Genomic DNA, 18,615 nt, shown 5'->3' with positions numbered 1-18,615 from the left:
AACATTTGAGTATGAAGAAATAAGGTCTACATACTGAGACTCAAGCAGAGCTTACAGAGGTGGGAGCAGAAGATGGTAGAAGGTAGTTGTTCAGGTAGGACAGGAACATATATGCAATTTTTAATTAAAGGAAACTAGGCAAATTTGCTGTTTTTCAGGTTAACAGTTCAGTATCCAGAGGGGCCACAGAGCAAATATAGTAACTCAGATTACTTAAGACACTTTAGGATAGGAAGCTCAGAAACCAAAAAGTTTAAGACCAGTTTGAAATTTTAGAAAATTTCAAAGGGTAACATAAAATTTTACTAAAATATTGCCAACCAGCAAAGTTTTAAGTATATAGTAGATGCTATTAAGTAGTTGTTAAAATAAATAAAAATTTCAAGAGAAGAATAAAAGAAGTTAAGGTTGAAATAGAAGGAAAATAAAAATAGAAAAAAGGAAATACGTTTGGCACTTTAGAAATAGTACTTCTGCTTCAAAGATCCAAAGAAAGCTGAGATGAGGTCTCAGGATCACTTACTCAGACAGGGCCAGTTTACAGCAGTACACAGAGCTGAACACAATCGACCAACTGGTTCAATTGTTCTAATCAAGGCAAAGTAAGAAGAACAAAAGAAATATGAGCAGAGTATAAGCTTTGTGGCTAGAAAAAACTCAAATGCAGAATAATCTCTTTAGGAGGGGAAAACTCAAAAGCTCTAACCCAATATTACCAATGACTATTCCATAGTATTAAAATACTGAACCAAATAAAAACCTGTAGAAGTAGGGAAGTCCAGCGAGCAGAAGACAGAGAGAACATCTGTATCTCAAACACTGTTATTAAAAAGACAACTGAAATGGAGAGTGTAGGAAGAGTTGAAGCAAGTTTTCTTTCTGGTGAAATAAAACTTATTTCTCTAATGTAGAATGCCTAAGAGGTAGATTGTCCAGCATAAAGAGAACATACCTGGTCAGTCAGTCACATGTATGATCTAAAGTTAGGTCAAAATTAAAGGAAACTAGGCAAATTTGCTGTTTTTCAGGTTAACAGTTCAGTATCCAGAGGGGCCACAGAGCAAATATAGTAACTCAGATTACTTAAGATACTTTAGGATAGGAAGCTCAGAAACCAAAAAGTTTAAGATCAGCTAGGTAAAACATCAGTTTGATTCTTTCTGGAGCATATGAGTATGAAACTATTACAGCTTCTCAAGAGATTTATTAATCTCCTGACACGGTTACGGGCATGGTAATAGACAAGACAGATCAATGGAACAAAACAGAGTTCAGGAAAGAACAAGATTTCTTTTAGCATATGACAAAGTTAGCACTTCCAGATAGTGGTAAGGGAGTGTTGGAAAAATTGGCTATTTGGTGGGGAAAAAAGCCAAATTCCTAACTTCTTTCTTAACCCCACTCTCAAATACATTCCAGATAGAGCAAAAATTTAAATGTTAAAAGTTAGATTATAAAAATACTAGTACTATGAGTGAATATTTTAATAATCTTAGAACAAGAAGACCTTTATAAAAAATGATTTTAAAAAATCAGAACCCATAATAAAAGGATTTTCTCTGACTATTTTAAGAAATTAAATAGCAACACACCAGAGAGGGGAAAATTTTTAAAAATTATTTGCCACATAGCAAAAGGTTAATACTGAAAGTTTTTTCAAATCAATAATTAAAAAACAAAACAAAGCAGGTCTTTGAAAATAGGTAAAGGGCATGAACAAGCAACTTACAAAAGGACACAGACATGGACAATAAAATATGAAAAGCCACTCAGTCTCCCTTGTAATCAAAGAAAAATAATGTGATGACATTTTCACTTTTCAGACCGTCAAAGATTAAAAAGTTTGACAAAACATATCTGGAGGGTGTGAGACCAGGGCACCTTCCTGCATGGCGGGTGGGAGTAGCTAAACTGAAACAGTTTTTCTGGAAAGCTGTTTGGTGTCACAAACTAGGACCAAGATGTTCATGCCATGTGACTCAGTAATCCCCCTCTTGGGAGTTTATCGTAAGGGGATAATGACACACCTTTTAAAAAATGTCACATGTGATGTTTAGCAGCTAACAGTTTAGCATTCCTCCGTGTCATCTTCTACATCAGTCATCTGACACACTATCACTTATCCACCTAACAACCCCATGAGATTTTACTAAATCCATATATTATAGGGGAAGAATGTAAGATTTGTCAAATGTTATGTCATAAGCCAGTATACAATGTGCTACTGAAAACATTCTGGGTATTTACTAACATGCAAAGATTATATAACATATGAAGCAAAAATCAGGTTATAGGACAGCATGTAAAATCATGTGTGTGTCTATGGTTAAAAAGGTATCTGGAGGGATACTCTTCAAAATATTAACAATAGCTATCTCTAAATGAGAATTTATGGGGTGGGGTGGATTCTTCTTTATAGTTTTCTGGACAGTGTGTGAATTACTCTCAGCTCACCTCCCCCAATTAGCAGGAATCTTTTGAGCCAAATCCCCAGCCCTTTTTATTTTTTATTTTGAGATGGGATCTCACTGAGTTGCTTAGGGCCTCACTAAGTTGCTGAGGCTGGCTTTGAACTTGTGATCCTCCTGCCTCAGTCTCCTGAGCACTGGGATTACAGGCATGCACCACCATGCCCAACTAGGAGGAATCACTTTAAAAAGAAAACTGTAAGCTAATTTTAGTAAGAAAAAAAATTATGAAAAAGTTTATATGAAAGGATGAGAAAAAATTAGACGAGGGGCTGGGGAGATAGCTCAGTCGGTAGAGTGCTTACCTTGTAAGCACAAGGCCCTGGGTTTGATCCCCAGCACCCAAAAAAAAAAAAAAAAAAAAAAAAAAAAAAAAAAAAAATTAGACGAGGGCTGGGGAGATAGCTCAGTCGGTAGAGTGCTTGCTTTGTAAGCACAAGGCCCTGGGTTCGATCCCCAGCACCCAAAAAAAAAAAAAAGTAGACGAAGTTAGTTTCTTCTTATTTATATTAGATTTGCTAACAGATAAACCAGAAGGTTATAGGATGTCAGAGAGCCCCCTGTCATGCTGGGCCATAGGAACATAAGTTGTCTTGATTCAAGGGCAATTCTCTAATGCACATCCTAACTTCATCATCCTCTGATTCACCTTTTCATAGTCACTTTCAGAGCCCGTTTGTTCAGCACCTGTTGAAAGGTGATTACCAGGGTCCCTTATGGCCCCAACAGCCATCTGTTTGCCCTCAGTAGGAGAGCTCTGGGTTGATATTTAAGGCCACCATCTGACTGTCAAACAGGTTTTCAGGAACTCATGTTGGAGAAAGAATGATGCAGGATTCACCTACCCACCTATTGCCTGCCATCTTAACCACACACTTCAGACTCTGAATTAACACAATGTCCGGTTTGGTCATCATGGTCTAGTTCTGTCCAGAAATGAAGAAAAGTCACAAATCACAACATTCTTCACAGAAATAACTTTGTCTTCACCTATAATTAAACTAGATGCCTAATTAAATTACTGTTACTATAAGCTTGGAGAACTTTGAGTAGGACCCAAGAGTCAATGTACTTGGGAAAAAACTCAATAATGAGAAACTTGTGTCTATCTTTAGTGGCACATTTTGATCAACAGCAAAATACTGAAAGAACTGACACTGGCACAACTGAGCATCAGTTTTCCCATGGCCGGTCACAAGTTAAAAGCCACTTGCAGAAAACCCCATCAACTCACCATCAGGAGCAGCCTCTCTGAATCCACACGGCTCAGGTTCTTTATATCCTTGTATCCAATGGCACAGTGTTTCACAGAATCTACTCACACCCTCCTGTATACTTTAAATCATCTCTAGATTACCAATACCTAATACAATGTAAGTGCTACATATGTAGTCATTGTATTGTGTCGCTTAGGTTACAATGAGAACAAAAAAGTCTATACCTGTTTGGTATAGATGTAATTTTTTTCCTGAGTACTGGCAATTCAAAATTGGTTGAATCCATAAATGTAGGACCCACAGATACAAAGGGTCAACTATATACCTGTGCACCTACCATGTGCTGGACCCTACCTGAGGCACCAGGGAAATGGCAGTGATAATGGCTGCTCTGAGCACATGGAGATTATATTATTATAAACAGTCTTCTCTTATGCAAAAGTTTAAACATTAAGGTTGTATATGCTAGACATTTAATCTATAAAAGAGCCCACCAAGTTGGGGAAAAGACGAAAAGAACATAAAGCCTAGTCCAGTAATTAACTGATTGGGCACACATCATTTTCTCTCTTGGGAATCCAGTGAAAATGAATTATGCTCCTTCACTATTGGAAATAATAAGAATCAAATCAAACAGCATACAAAGGCAAGGAAGGTACTGGTGATTCTATGAAGACTGGGAATTCAGGATCAGGCTTCCAAACCCCAAGTAGGGGACACAGGGACAGGACACAGTGATGTGTAGAAGATGTCTGGAATGCAACATGGGCGATGCTTTTGCAGGCAGGAAGAGACTCTTAACAGAGTACAGTTCTGTTAAATAAGGCACTGCTAGGATCATAAAACATGAGCCAAAAATAAGATCACAAATGTTCCAGTTCTCATGGAGACTATTCTTAGAAATGAAAAAGCTAAACATAAAAAAGTACAGGTTTTCAAATCTATTCAATTATTTAGTGTTTTCTCAGAGGCAGGATAATACAGAGGAGAACCCTGGGCAAATAATCAGTCGGCCTGAATTTTATTTCCAGCTCTGTCAAAAGCTCTGTGTGAACTCAGGCAGTGCAATCTAACATCAACATGATGGAGGGGGCTGCAATAACAATCTTTCTGGTCCCTCCGAGCTTTAAAATTCTATGACTCATCAATAATTTAGTCGCTTGGTTTGTTTTTCCACTGCTGTTTATCTGTTTTTTTTTAAAGAACAACAAACCAGCTCCCTGTTCCACAATACCCGATTTACAACAGCAACCCCATTATCTGGACACCTCAGCAACCCTGACACTTGCTAAAGGAAGCAATTGAGACCTCTGATGCGGCACTATTATGCATTATAAACTTATGCATTTGACCTCTAAGAGAAACTTGCACACCATCACTCTAATTCAATTTACTAAGCTTGCTAGAGTTGTAGTTTGTTAAAAATCTGCTTTCTTAGCTTACTGAGGAAACAAATCATACTTTGGGAATGGTGTATCTAGAGACATACATGGATTGCAGCAAGAAGGAGCAGGACATTGCAAGATGGTTTCTATAGGACGAAACAAGTAAACTTAAATAAGCAGACAATCACACTAAGCTTACAAAAATGGGCCACTGAAAACAGAAGAAAACAGTCCCATCTATCTGGATGGCTTTGTGAGCATTAAATATCATACCACATTAAAATAATGTGAGTCATGGTGGAGCATAATTTAATCTCTTCTTAATGATCCAGGATCATACTAAGGCAGTTAAGAAATATTTTAGAAAATTTTTCATTAAAATAACAAAATTTTGGGCACTTAACAAGGGCAGGCTGGGCTGGGGTTGTGGCTCAGTGGTAGAGTGCCTAGCACATGTGAGGCACTGGGTACGATCCTCACTACCATATAAAAACAAATAAATAAAATAAAGGTATTGTGTCCATCAACAACTGAAAATATTTTTTTTTAAAAAGGTGGGGGCAGGCTTAGTTTTTGAAAAATTCACTTTCATAGAACAACTCATTCTAATCATGCCCAGTAAATGAACTACATTTCCAAACCTTCAACATTTCGTTTTTACATATTAGTCCCATTTCAAAGGAAAGAAAGTGAGGAAGAGATATGTTCCAATCATCAGCTGACTGAGTTGCCAGAAACATAAGGCTTGCTGCTCACCCAGTGGGTGTGGGGACTTGCTTCTTCACTTCCTCTGCTACAAACACATTGGCCTTTTTCCAAATCTTTGAGTACACCAAGCTCTTTCTAGTCCTGGGCCTTGTAAACATGCTGTTCTCTCTGCCTGGTATATTCCTCCTCGCAAAATTCTGTTCATCTTTAAATATCAGGTTAATGGTTCTTTCCTAATGCCCCAGATAAAAAGACCTCTGTCAATTATTCTCCTGTGGTTACTTCTTTTCTTCTTGGTGCTCATCATATTTATAATTATATATTATTTATTGGTCATGTTCTCTATTGGTTCATAAAGCTCCATGAAGGCAGAGATGGTATCTGGTGTGTTCCACACCAGCTCCCAGGACTCAGGACTCAGTACTGTGTCTAACATATGCAGGTACTCAATAAAGCATGGTTGGGTTAAAGAATAACAATATGAATATTTAACCTTTATGGAGCACTTATTAAATTGTTATTGTACATATTATTACAAGGCATCACTGCTACTTTGTAAATGAAGAAGGGAGCTCAGAGAAGTTATTTGCCTAAAGTTACATAGCTGGTAAGTGGCAGAGCAAAGCTGCAAATTCATGTCTGTCTGACTCCAGACAACACATTTAAATATTATTCTTTCTCGAGCGCTGTGTGGGGTAAAATCGATAAAGGCCTCCTAGTACAAGTTGGGCCCTACTTTTAAGGAATTTATAATTCAGGGAATAAAAGTTTCATAAATGAAACTGAACACAAGACGAACACTGTAGTGTTACACTACATGGCACAGTTAAATGTTAGAGAAGAGAATAGGAAAAAGCAACCAGGGGTAGAAGTGTATTCAGACAGGAGGAATGCCATGAGAACAAAGGCAGAAGCAATGGAGCTTAACAGACCTGTGAGAAGGTCACTCTGACTGAAACTGAGGATTAACATAGGCCCAGAAGTGGTGAAATGGTAGGTTAAAGAAACATGTGCATTATTAAAAGTAATTCCTTCAACATTCTGGTCTGCTAGCCTTCTAAGAAAAGTTCCTGAGAAGTACTTATCACATTTTATTAGTATTTCATAAGCCTACATCAGTGTCAAGAGAGGGCAAAGCTGTTAGTAGCTGCTCAGTTAATGAATGGGTGAAATATACAAGATGCTATTTCAGAGTTATCAACCTAAGACTAGTCACTAGCTCTAATAAGTTAAAAACTGAAGAAAAAAGGCATTTATGAAATTATGAGTAGTCTTTTTTTTTAACTATAAGTTATTCAAAACTAACTACATATACTTCAAACTTTTATAACTAGATGATCAGGTATATAATGATGATTTTCTATTAATCTGATTATTATTTTTCCCCCATCTCCTATAGCTTCAAGAAAGATACTTCAAATAGATGAGATGATCTCTCCCTTACCCTACCCCTATTTTTCTCTATTAATCTGATTATTATTTTTTCCTCCATCTCCTATAACTTCAAGAAAGATACTTCAAATAGATGAGATTATCTCTCCCTTACCTTACCCCTACTTTTCTTTATTCTGAATCGAAGGATATAAGTAATATAGTTGTCCATCAGTATTCCAGGGTTCTGGGGAGTCTCCCATCCTCTGCAGATACTAAAATCTACAGATGCTCAAGTCCCTCATATAAAACACTATGGAATTTGCACAAAACCTACAGGGTCCTCCCATATACTTTAAATCATCTCTAAATTAATTATAATAACTACAATGTAAATCATGTGTAAGTCATTGTTATACTATATTGTTTAGGGAATAATGGCAAGAAAAAGTCTGTACAAGTTTGGTACAGATGTAATTTTTTAATATTTTCAATCTATGTTTGATTGAATCCAAAGATGTGGAACCTATAGATATGAAAGGCCAAGTGTACATTTCTTAATTCGGATTTGGTTCCCGCAGATTTGGTTCCCATGAGTAATCAAAACAATTCTCTAGGACTAATACAGTTATGAATAAATTTTAAGCACATGAACAAATACTTAAGCATCTAACTGGCAACATTTGGAAACTCTGTAGAGGTACTCATTATAAGAAACTTTCAATAAATGATGAATACATCCTAACTCCCAAAGACTCAGTTTTCACAATGACCCTAAGAGGTAGGTAGGTAGGTATTAGATCTTCCATTCTAATCAATGAAAAAACTAAGGTTCAGAGAGATTAATTTGTCCATAGTCACCACTTAAGTTTGAATCCAGGTCTGATACCTGAGATACTGTCCTCCCACTTCCAAACCATTTCCTCGAAGAATTAGCAATCATATTAATAAGTTAAAACTTCAGTGTAATCACAAAGTTTTAGAACACCACCATATATGCTTCTTACATTTATGTCAGTCTTGACTCACTCTAATTCTTGCCACCCCCGCCCAAGCCTGTCATCCAACCCTGCCAAGTGATAAAACCAAATACATTTATGCCTCATCTGTCTCCTTTTGTGCACATGTTCCTTGGAAGTTGGCTCAAGGACTGTATTTATCAGGATCATTTGGCTGACAATTGGGCCATGTGGAGGCTGTGACAGATCAACAGGCTCATTAAGAAATCACACAAGTCATACTCACATGGTACTTCAAGGTTTTCAAAATATCTTCATGTATATTTTTCTTTCAAACCCTCACGATAATGCTACATTTTATATGATGAAGAAATGAGGGCTTAGAAAGGCTAACTGAGCTCTGTTGAAAGAATAGAGTAGATCCATAGCCATATGACATAACTGGGGTCTACAATCTTGCCTTACCCCTACAGAAAGTACATTGACTTAAAACATGTCTAGAAAATATTTCCACATGTAGCCCTATGTTGGGATATCTGGGTTCCACCCTCAGCTCTTGGATCATAAGCAACTTACCTAGCCTCATCCATAAAAGCGAGGGAACTGACCCTCTAAAGAGCCTAATGATCATGACTCAAGCTATTAAGCATATTACCAGCCAGTGTTCAACTTTATCCTGGTTCACTAATGTTCAGAAAAGAGAACTCTGTCACAGGCACCTAGTTTTTCACACCTTGGCTCACATTCTCCTTCAATAATGTCCTGCAGTCTAGAAGCATTCCTCAGAACCTCTAGCATTTCAAGTCTGCCCTGCCCTGTGTTCCGCTCTCCTATTGGGCCTATGCTTGCAAGCGCACAGCGATGACCAGCCTGGGAAAGGGCAACTCTTCTTGGTTCCCCATTGCCACCTCTGGCCTCATGTCTAACTCTGTTGAAACGCTTCTGCTAGTTAAGTCCTAGTCCCAAACTACCCCCTCCTCTTTCTACCCCCTTAAAGAGCTATCTTTTTTAACTTCTCTACGTGTCTTCATGGAAATCTTAGTCTATTCCTTACCAATTACCTTCCTCTACAATAGTGTCCACTGGCTATCCCCTCAGCATGTCTTGGATTTTCCTAACTTAGTGTCTTTACAGAATTACCTCCACATCTAGACTGTCTTTATCCAGTTCTTCCCAGACCATTGGGATGGTAGTGCTCCTGCCATCTTTCAAACTCCCAGCAAGCTGCCTCTGAACACCTGAATCCTTTCAATGAGACCAATGCCTAGCTTTGTTTATGCACAGGCGTAAACTCCATTCAGTACATGGTAGGAGGTGTTGAAATGAATGACATCCACCTAATACCTTACATTTAACAAGACACTAGGATGGAACTTCTCATATGACCCTCTGAGCAACCCTGAGAGCCTGCTTCTCTAGTTTAAAAACAACTGTAGAGATCAGGGAAGTTAAGTGATTATCCATGATCAGCTATTAAGCAGCAGAGCCCCGACTCAAATCTGGATATTAAGCTCTCTCTTTTCAATTTTGTATAAAACATATCTATACTATGAATCCCTTATGACAAGTAGCAAGTATCAGATAAACATTTGCTCCAAATTACTCTGAGAAGTATTAATTAAATTAAAACTTTTGTCCTTAGTTCAATCTCTCTCGGTTCTTCAGTATGATCTTACAGTTGAAGGAGATTTGCAAATAGGCATAAATACAACGTTAAAACAGCTTTTTTTTTTTTTTTTTTTTCAGGACATATAGAAGAAAAAAAATCTTAACAAAAGAAAACATAAGAGGGATAGTATTCACAAGCTGTAGAAGATAAATGTACATTTTTTTTCCTGATGAAAATAAATTAAGTCCCAGTCTCAGCAACAGCAAGATGCTAAGCAACTCAGTGAGACCCTGTCTCTAAATAAAATACAAAATAGGACTGGGGATGTGGCTCAGTGGTCGAATACCCCTGAGTTTAATCCCTTCAATCCCTGATAACCCCCCAAAATAAAAATAAAACTGAAAATAAAAATTAAGCCAACTAATCACACCTAAGTTTCTATGTGTAAGTATACTTAAAGTAAGCTATTTTCAAACACACAGGCAGTGAGAACAAAAAAAAAAAGTCTCCAGTATTTTGCAGAATACTTTAGGGAAAAAAACCTCACATTTACTGCTACATGTCTATTGGATTTGCTTTTGGACTATCCAAACTAGTAGCTTTTATTAGCCTTAGATTGTTCAGCCAAGAAGGAACGATTAACTATTACCCAAAAATAAGAGACAAATGTCTTTCAAAGTTGTATGAAAAAAATATTCCTATCTTTTAAGAACACTCATATTTCACTGCAACAAATCCTGGAGGTGGTAACAAATCACCCCCAGATGTGAAATCTACGCTACGTTCAAGTTCAACTGAGAAGCTGAATAGTCACAATTTGCTTCTAAATTTGGAATCAACCAATAAACATTTGTGATCACAACCTCTGGCCTCCTCTTCTTCCATATGAATCACAGAAATTTTTTTTGGCCATTTAAAAGCTCGTCCAAAACTTCTCATGTTGTAGCTGAGGAATTGAGGGCCAGAGACTAAAACACAAAATAGAAAATAAATTACAATCACAGAGGACTTTCTCAGCAGAATACCACAGGTTCTTCGTGGAAGGATTTTGTTTTTACTGTGGTTTCCCAAGCCTTGGTTGGGGGTAGAAAAGGAAAAATAGCCTCAATCTTTAAATAAACCCACATGTCCAGATTCGCCTGACAATCTGTATAGATATGAAGGGTCTGTCCTGACGATTCATTCAACCCAGCAGGCTCAAAGCCACATGACTAAGCCAACTTCGACAACAGTCACCATTAAACAACAAAAAAGCTGCCTAGAGCTGACTGAAATCGATCAGCTTGTTCCTCAAGCATCATTACTCCTAAAACCTGCCAACCTACAGGCCACAGAGCGGGAGGAACAAGTTGTTACTAAGTTTCTTTCAAAACAGTGGTAAAAGATACAACAGGAACACTGCTTACTAAGGAAGAGAAGCAAACTGAAAACTTACCAGAAATTTACAAATGCAGTACATATTTCATATTTTGGAACCATTACCATATAGCATTTTCTAAAGCTAATTACATGTCAAATTTGATGGTTTCATCTGCCTTAAACATTAGCTCATAATCCTATAAAACATCTGAGCCTCATTTCTCCAGCCTCAAAATGCAGTTAATTTTCTATAAAGATAGAAATTGAGGGGGAGTGAGAGTAGGAAGGGAGGAAAAAGAGGGAATGTTCTTTCCGGCTGACCACTACGTCTGGGGGCTGAACACTATCTGGCAAGAGATGCTCCCACAAGCCGAACAGGCCAACTAGGGAGCAGGGTTTCTGCAGTCGCCCACCGAGAGTCTGATGCCTGTTAAAGAGAGCTGATTGAAAGCAGGCAGAGTGCAAGAAGAAACTGTTAACAGCCTCTGTGAACCTGACATGAAAGAGCAGATCACAACAGCAGGGCGGAGAGCCTATTATTATCGTTATTACAGAAAGAAAACAGCCATTAGAAACTAACCAGAACATAAGCCTTCTTTCAATTAATTTTCATAAGCAGAGATAAAACTCAAATTTCTAATTAAAAATCAATGTGCACAAAGCCAAATATTTGAGCCAGCAGAGAGTTTACCTAATCGTTACATGGTGTTCCCCTTGAGCCATTTGACATACCTGGCTAGCTTTCTACTTTCACCTCAACCAAACCCTAGATGAAGACTAATCTTTCCCCAAAGAAACTAGATTTCTTAAAATCTGCTGATAGTTCATACTGGCATCCCTGATGCACACATCATTTTAACATCCCTTTGAAGTTCAAGGTTTGACCAGTATACTGCATGGGAGAGGATTCTCCATGAGGATTCTGCCCACCTAGCTCAATCAGGACCAAAGAGGAGAAACTCCAGAATTCCTATGCCTTGATCCAAACATGAACAGAAAAAAACAGGACTCAAGAGACGATTAAGTAACCTAGAGGGTGGAAGTGGGGTGCTGGTGAAGGTAGCTTGCAGACAGGCTAAGTACTAGAATGAATGAGGCAGATAGGAAGTTCCGGGGCAGCTAAAGGCACTGACCTTCAGATTTCCGGGTGTTCAAAGGCCTGGTGATCCACAACAACAGGCTGAGAGCAGCAGCTCCTGAAACTGCCAACAGGCACATTCAGTCCTGTCAGCCTGGACTCAGCCCTGCCAGTGCCGCAAACAAACACACACATTCTTCCCCGAGCTGACGGCTCATACAACACAGCCTCTCCACAGGGCCTGTTTATTTAAAAAACCAGATGCTTTGATGTTGGGGTAGAAGTTGGGAAGTTATGTATAAAGAAGTAGTTAGTGACAGGAGCAGAAGGAGGAGAGAGCATGAGCAACAGTTCCTGGCTTTATTAATCGTAGGTTTAAAAAGATTTAAGGAAATTGTTGAATGGCCTGTACACAGGAATGAGAAGTAAGGAAATTATGTCAGCCACCACACATAACTGTGGCCAAGCCATTTCAACTGTTTCTTTAAGACAAAGTTTCATGCCTACCCTCAAAGGGGTGCTCATAGAGGGAGTGTTTTGAAGCAACCCGACTTAGCAACCAACATTAATAAAATCTTCCAGGCCTGCTCAATTTCTCTCATGTACAAAGGTTATACATGTCGTGAACACTCCAAGCACTGGAAGGAAAGATTCAGTTAAAAGTGTAGCCTGAAAACAGTTTTGGGTTAAAGGCAAAAGGAAGACCATTGAAACTCAGAAAACAGCACTTATGAACAATCCCTACAAATAAAAATAATAGCTATTTAGTCAGTGCTAACTAGGTGTCAGACATTATTCTAATGACTTAATACATTTTATACACACATTCATTTATTTCTCACAACCACCCTGTGAATTTAGGACTCTTACTATCCATTTTACAGATGAGGAACTAAGACACAGAGAGGGCTTAAGTAATTTACCCAAATTAACATAGCTAATCATAATAGCCAGGAATCAAATGCAGACAGGCTAGCCTCAAAGCCTGTCCCACGCTCTACTGCCTTTCCATGGCATGTCATACCCTCAGAATGAAATTAGGAAGCATGATTTTGAATAAAGTAGAAGTAGTTGTCTTTCTTCTTTATTTTCTTGCCATTCTTTTGTCTTCTGTTTTTAATAATGGCCAGTATTTTGATTTTCAGTTTCTTTCTTAAGAGACTCTTATATAACACTCTAACTAGAAAAAAGTCTTTCCCTCTCCTCCCTCAAATCCCAAAATAGAGTACTTAATCATTGACTTCTACATGAAAAATATATGCTGTGCAAGATAAGCCCTGAATAGATTTGAAATAGACTTAAATTCAAGATTGAAAAGAAGGAATATGAAAGGAAACCTAGAGAGAAAGAGGGAGGCTTGGGTAAAGAAAATAATCTGCTGCTTTCTTAAAAAAGCAAATAAATTAGTTAAAATAATGTGTATGTTAAAATAAATTAGTTATATGTTAATATAGTCTCATGAGCCATAGAAACAGGTCAAGGAGGCCTTGCTAAAGCATTCGAGGTTTTTATTCTCCAGTATGAATTATCTTTTCTTTATAAATTGGCAATCCCATCCCAACTCCAGATCTGGGCTCTTGGAGGGCATTCACATACATGGATTATATAAATTAATGTGGCTTGAAAATAAAAGCACCAAGTTATAAGAAAGAAGAAGAGAACCAAGAACTTTTGATTTTTCTTGGGAATTGAATTCTGGAATATTATGTACGAAAAACTAAATGGCACTTTCCTTTCCTAGCTATACAAAAGCATATGATGTGATAAAAAGTTGTTTGTCATGCTGATACTTTAATTTTGCACCATTTACAAAGGATCCCAAAATACTAGATCGCTTCAATACAGTTCCGGATGATTTAATATGACTTCTAAAAATATAGAATTGAAAAGCAAAACAGACCACTGCATAACAATTCTTGGTCAAGGAAGTGGAACAGTTAAGAGCTACTTACTTTACTCAATCATTTCTAAGGTTAAAGTTATTAACAGAGGCTCCATATTTTTCACTTTGGTACTGGGTATTGAACCCAGGGGTGCTTTATCACTGAGACACATCCCGAGTCCTTTTTTTTTTTAATTATTTTTTTAAATTATTTTTTTATTTTAAGCCAGGGTCTCGCTAAGTTGCTTAGGGTCTTGCTAGTTGCTGAAGCTGGACTCAAACTTATGATCCTCCTGCCTCAGTCTCCTGAGTGGCTGGAATTAAAGGTGTGTGCCACCACACCCCGCCAAAGACTCCACTTTTTTGTTGTTGTTGTTGCTTTCTTTTGTTTTTAGGTACTGGGGATTGAATCAGGGGCACTTGACCACTGAGCCACCTCCCCAGCCCTATTTTGTTATTTTCTTTAGGAGCAGGCGAACAGGGTCTCACTGAGTTGCTTTAGCACCTCACTTTTGCTGAGACTGGCTTTGAACTTGGAATCCTCCTGCCTCAGCCTCCCGAGCTGCTGGGATTACAGGTGTGTGCCACCTTGCTTGGCAAGGCTCTGCTTTTTAACCAGATATACAAATTGCAAAAAGGATAAGATCCCTGAAGAACAGAGTTGGATGAGTAACAACTGCAAAAATAGCTATTTTAAATAAGGTTGCTGAAAGAAGACTGGAGAAAAGAGCTTAAAAAAATCAGAAACAGCAGCTAAATAAAATATAAGAAATAGAGGAAATTTCTTTACATATGGGCTTTGAAGAATGAATGGTTTTAGATCCCCCTGAGCCAGTTTCCACAATCTCTAGGTTTGGAATCAATATATTACAAATGACATAGCAATCTGAATTCATCAGAAACTTTTGACTAAAGGATAAATCCAGAAGTAGCAGCAGATCTAAAGATACCAGCAAAAGATTCTGATATATGGAGTGAGAATGCTGTATCTGGCTGGCCCAAGGAAGATGTGGTCCTCATATAAACTAAGCATCAGTTGTGAAGTCTTTCTCAATGCCCCCCGCACCATGAAAAAGGAGTGTACAAGATTATTTTTTTCTCACCAAATAGGAAGATTTCCCAGAACTCATTCCACCCTATCTGCACCCAACCTTCAGCACTAGTTTAGTTACCTTAATATAGCTGCTGCTTGGACTACTTTATAATGCATGCATTTTCCTTGAATACTTAGGCCTTAACTTCAAGTGCCTCATGCCCCCAGATCTGAGAACAAGAGTAGTCCAGAAAGATAGTCCCAGAAGACACTGTGGCTCAGCTGATACTGGAATGCAAAGTGGTAACACAAGGACAAGTATAGGTCCAGAACACCAGCCCCCCATCTGTCTCCATGTGCAATTCTCTTTGAAAGAGGCAAGGATAAGGGAAAAAATATATTGAGTTGAAATACATTTTGCAAATGTGGGTTGCAAGAATTGTTAATCTTAAAAAAAAGCATGAGGAAAATGCCCAAATCATACTAAAGCAAGGACCAGTAGTAGTTAGCTAACAATTTTCTCAATCAGTAGTGTGTCAAAGGTTGAGCTACTGGTCCCCACAGACAGAAATATCACAATTTTAAAAGTCTTTTTTGACCAGGAACTGGCTTAAAGCAGAATATCTACAATGTGTTTCTTAGCTATTGGAAATCTTGTGGCACCACGATACAGACATCCCAGTCAGAGTTCAATACCAGGACAGAAGGTTAATTTTGGAGAAGAGAGATCACATAAATAATATTGTGACTGAGCTGTGCATGGTGGTGCGTGCCTATAATCCTAGCTACTTGGGAGGCTGAGACAGAAGGATCATAAGTTCTAGGCCAGTCTCAGCAACTTACTGAGACCATGTCTCAAAATAAAAAGGGCTGGGAATGTAGCTCAGTGGAAGAGTACTGGTAGGCTCAATTCTCAATACTGCAAAATCATGATGATGATGATGATGATGATGATAATGTGATTTAGCAAAGACTGGTGGCTGAACACATAGAAGCCAACGCTATGGCACCTGTCTTTGCAAAGAGAAAAAGTTTTATCGTAGGCTGACAAACAGAAGGTAATCTCAAATCTGTCTCCCTGATGGCCGGTAGCAAGGAATTCAAGCAGCCCGGGGTGAAGGGAAATAGGGCTGATTGGTTGTGACTCAGAATCTTGGTGGAACAGTTTGTACCCAGGAAGTGCATCCAGGTGGAACGTATGGATAATTCTAGATTGTCTTGCATCTGTTGAAGGCGCCCCTCACTTCTAACATAGGTTTGAGAGACCCTATGCCTCAAGTTCTACTCATGGGACATTTGGTTCTGCCAGCCTCTCAAGGTCATTTTGGGTCAAGTTCTAATGTTCTTCGCCTTCATCCTGAAAAACAACTTTAACAATTTTTAGGAGCAAGGAAGTTGTTTGGGTTTCAATGTCATCTAATTTCCATGCTTGTTCCTTTAACTATTAAAATACACGCAGTGACCTAACAACTGCTTTGGGATTTCACCACCGCCTGAAAAGTACAGATCCAGAGAGGACACACCTCTGCTTCTGCGCAGCCCAACTTCTGCAAGCACTTAAGAGGTAATTATTCCTCCAGCTTCCTGGTTGGTGATAATGTTACTGGATCTGATTATTTACACTGACGGAAAACAACGACGCTCAAGATATTTTGACAACTTAAAAAAAAAAAAAAAGAAAGAATGTCATGAAAGTCTAAGATTGTCTCCCCCTGTGACGAAACACAGCCCCGCGGGCCGCAGCCCGGGCCGACTCCGCCCGCCGCAGTTTCGGAGCCGCAGCCCGCGGAGCCCTGCTCCGCGGAGACTCGCCGCGCGCGAGGCAGGGAAGCCGGGCAGGAAGAGGGGCCGGCTGCGCGGCGGGAGGGCAGCCGCTAGGGGCCAGGGGCGGCACCTTACAGTCCGGGCGTCGCCCGGGCCCGGCGCCCGCTCACCTGGTGCGTGTTGTTGGCTAGCTTCGCGACGAAATCCCGGACCCGACCGCAGTCCTCGTCCTCGCCCGGCGCGCTGCGGCGCCAACGGCCGACGCGGGGGATCGGGCCCCCGGCCGCGGCCGCGCGCAGCCCCCAGCTCACTCCGACGGGGCCGGACCAGCGCAGCACAGGCGCAGCCGGCGGCGGCGGTGCGTCCAGCCAGTCCTGGCCGAGGGTCGCCGGCGGCAGCAGCTGCAGGAAGAGGAGGAGGCCGAGGCCGTGAGGCCAGCGCGAGAGGCCGTCCGCAGCTCCCCGGGGCCGCTCCATCGCCGCCGAATGCCGACGCCGCTGACACCTGCCACCCGGCGCGCCCGCCCACCCCCGCCGGCGCTGCGCCACACCCCCGAGCCCGAGCCTGGCGCTCCTTGGATACGCGCAGCCGGGCCTCTCCGCCCGCATAGGCTGGCCGCCTGTCCTTCTTCCCTGGCCCACTCCTCATTGGCTCGCGTCGCCTCCGGCTTCGGGGGTCCTGGATTCGGATGCCAAGATGCGGGACTGATTGGCTGGAACGTGGCAGAGAAGGCTGAGGTCATTCTCCACCCTCGCGCGGCGTCTCTGGGCTCCGGCTTCCAGAGTTCGCGTAGGAGCTCTCCCCACCTTCCCGCGAAGCCCCCAGCTCCGCGGCCGCTTACTCATTGCTGCTTCTCTGGCACCCTCAAGTTGGGGCTGGGTATTTATTTCCCTTCTTTCCCCCAGAAACACTCCTAAAATTCCCTTGTTGAGGCAGCGCCGGGAAATCTCCTCAGGGAATCCCTTAACTCGCTCAGCTGGAAAAGGGGGCTTCGTCAGAAACTGGTGCTTCAGGTTTTTAACCCGGGCTCACTGGTGCGCCCATTTGCTGAAGCTGCCGACTTGCTGCCAAGGTGAATGGGAACTGGTGTGGGCCAATTCCTACCGAGGCAGATAGAAGGACATCCGTGACTCACGCAAGCTTGAAGAAAAGTCTTCCACCACATTCGGCCTCACTGGCCTTCCTCTTCTGCTGGGAGGTAGGCCAAAGGCGGAATTATTTATGGTTTTCCTGGATTTCGAACAATGCTTAGGCATCAAGGGTAGATAAAAAAGGAAAAGGGAATTGCCCTAGGCCTACTTTGAACATGATCATTTCATGGATGCATATTTACCAAAGTGCCTCAACCCTGTAGTGAATGCATTGAATAAGTTTTGTTCCACAATAAGATAACCCCTATAACACCCCGCCTCCAATAAATAAAATCCCTACTGTTCCCTTTACCACAGAAGCTTTGCACACAACTTGTAGAACATGCAGCACAGGTATAACCAGTTCTGAGTCCTTAACCCTACAGATTCCATCCTTTCTAAATCCTAGAAGTTCAGGAGAAAAGGTAACAAATAGATACAAAATATGCAAAACGTTACACCCAAATAAAGCCACAGAAATTTTCTTTAAGCTGGCAATAAACCCAGATGAAAGATAGTCATTGTAGAGCAAAATGCTGCAGTGCACCCAACTCAAAATGTACATCAAAATACTGGTCAAGTTAACTTGCAAACAAAAAGGTCTTCCAATTGTTTTCCCAAAAACAATCAGAGTGGGAAGTGAAAAGTTTTT

At 40.3% G+C, this 18,615-nt stretch overlaps 1 protein-coding gene across 2 annotated transcripts in view; it reads right to left on the bottom strand.

Moving 5' to 3' along the window:
• Positions 1-17,368, bottom strand: part of Sort1 (sortilin 1) — a 64,615-nt gene extending 47,247 nt beyond the window's left edge. For both annotated transcript variants that reach the window (XM_047540455.1, XM_047540465.1), the window contains exon 1: positions 17,004-17,368. In XM_047540455.1, the coding sequence (XP_047396411.1) occupies positions 17,004-17,309 (306 nt within the window). In that variant the 5' untranslated portion in view covers positions 17,310-17,368. The remainder of the gene's footprint in view (positions 1-17,003) is intronic.
• Between the last annotated feature and the right edge of the window lie 1,247 nt (positions 17,369-18,615).

Source organism: Sciurus carolinensis, chromosome 1 (assembly GCF_902686445.1).
Source record: "Sciurus carolinensis chromosome 1, mSciCar1.2, whole genome shotgun sequence".
In the NCBI taxonomy this organism is placed as follows: domain Eukaryota; kingdom Metazoa; phylum Chordata; class Mammalia; order Rodentia; family Sciuridae; genus Sciurus; species Sciurus carolinensis.
This window is presented reverse-complemented; position numbering and strand designations above follow the sequence as displayed.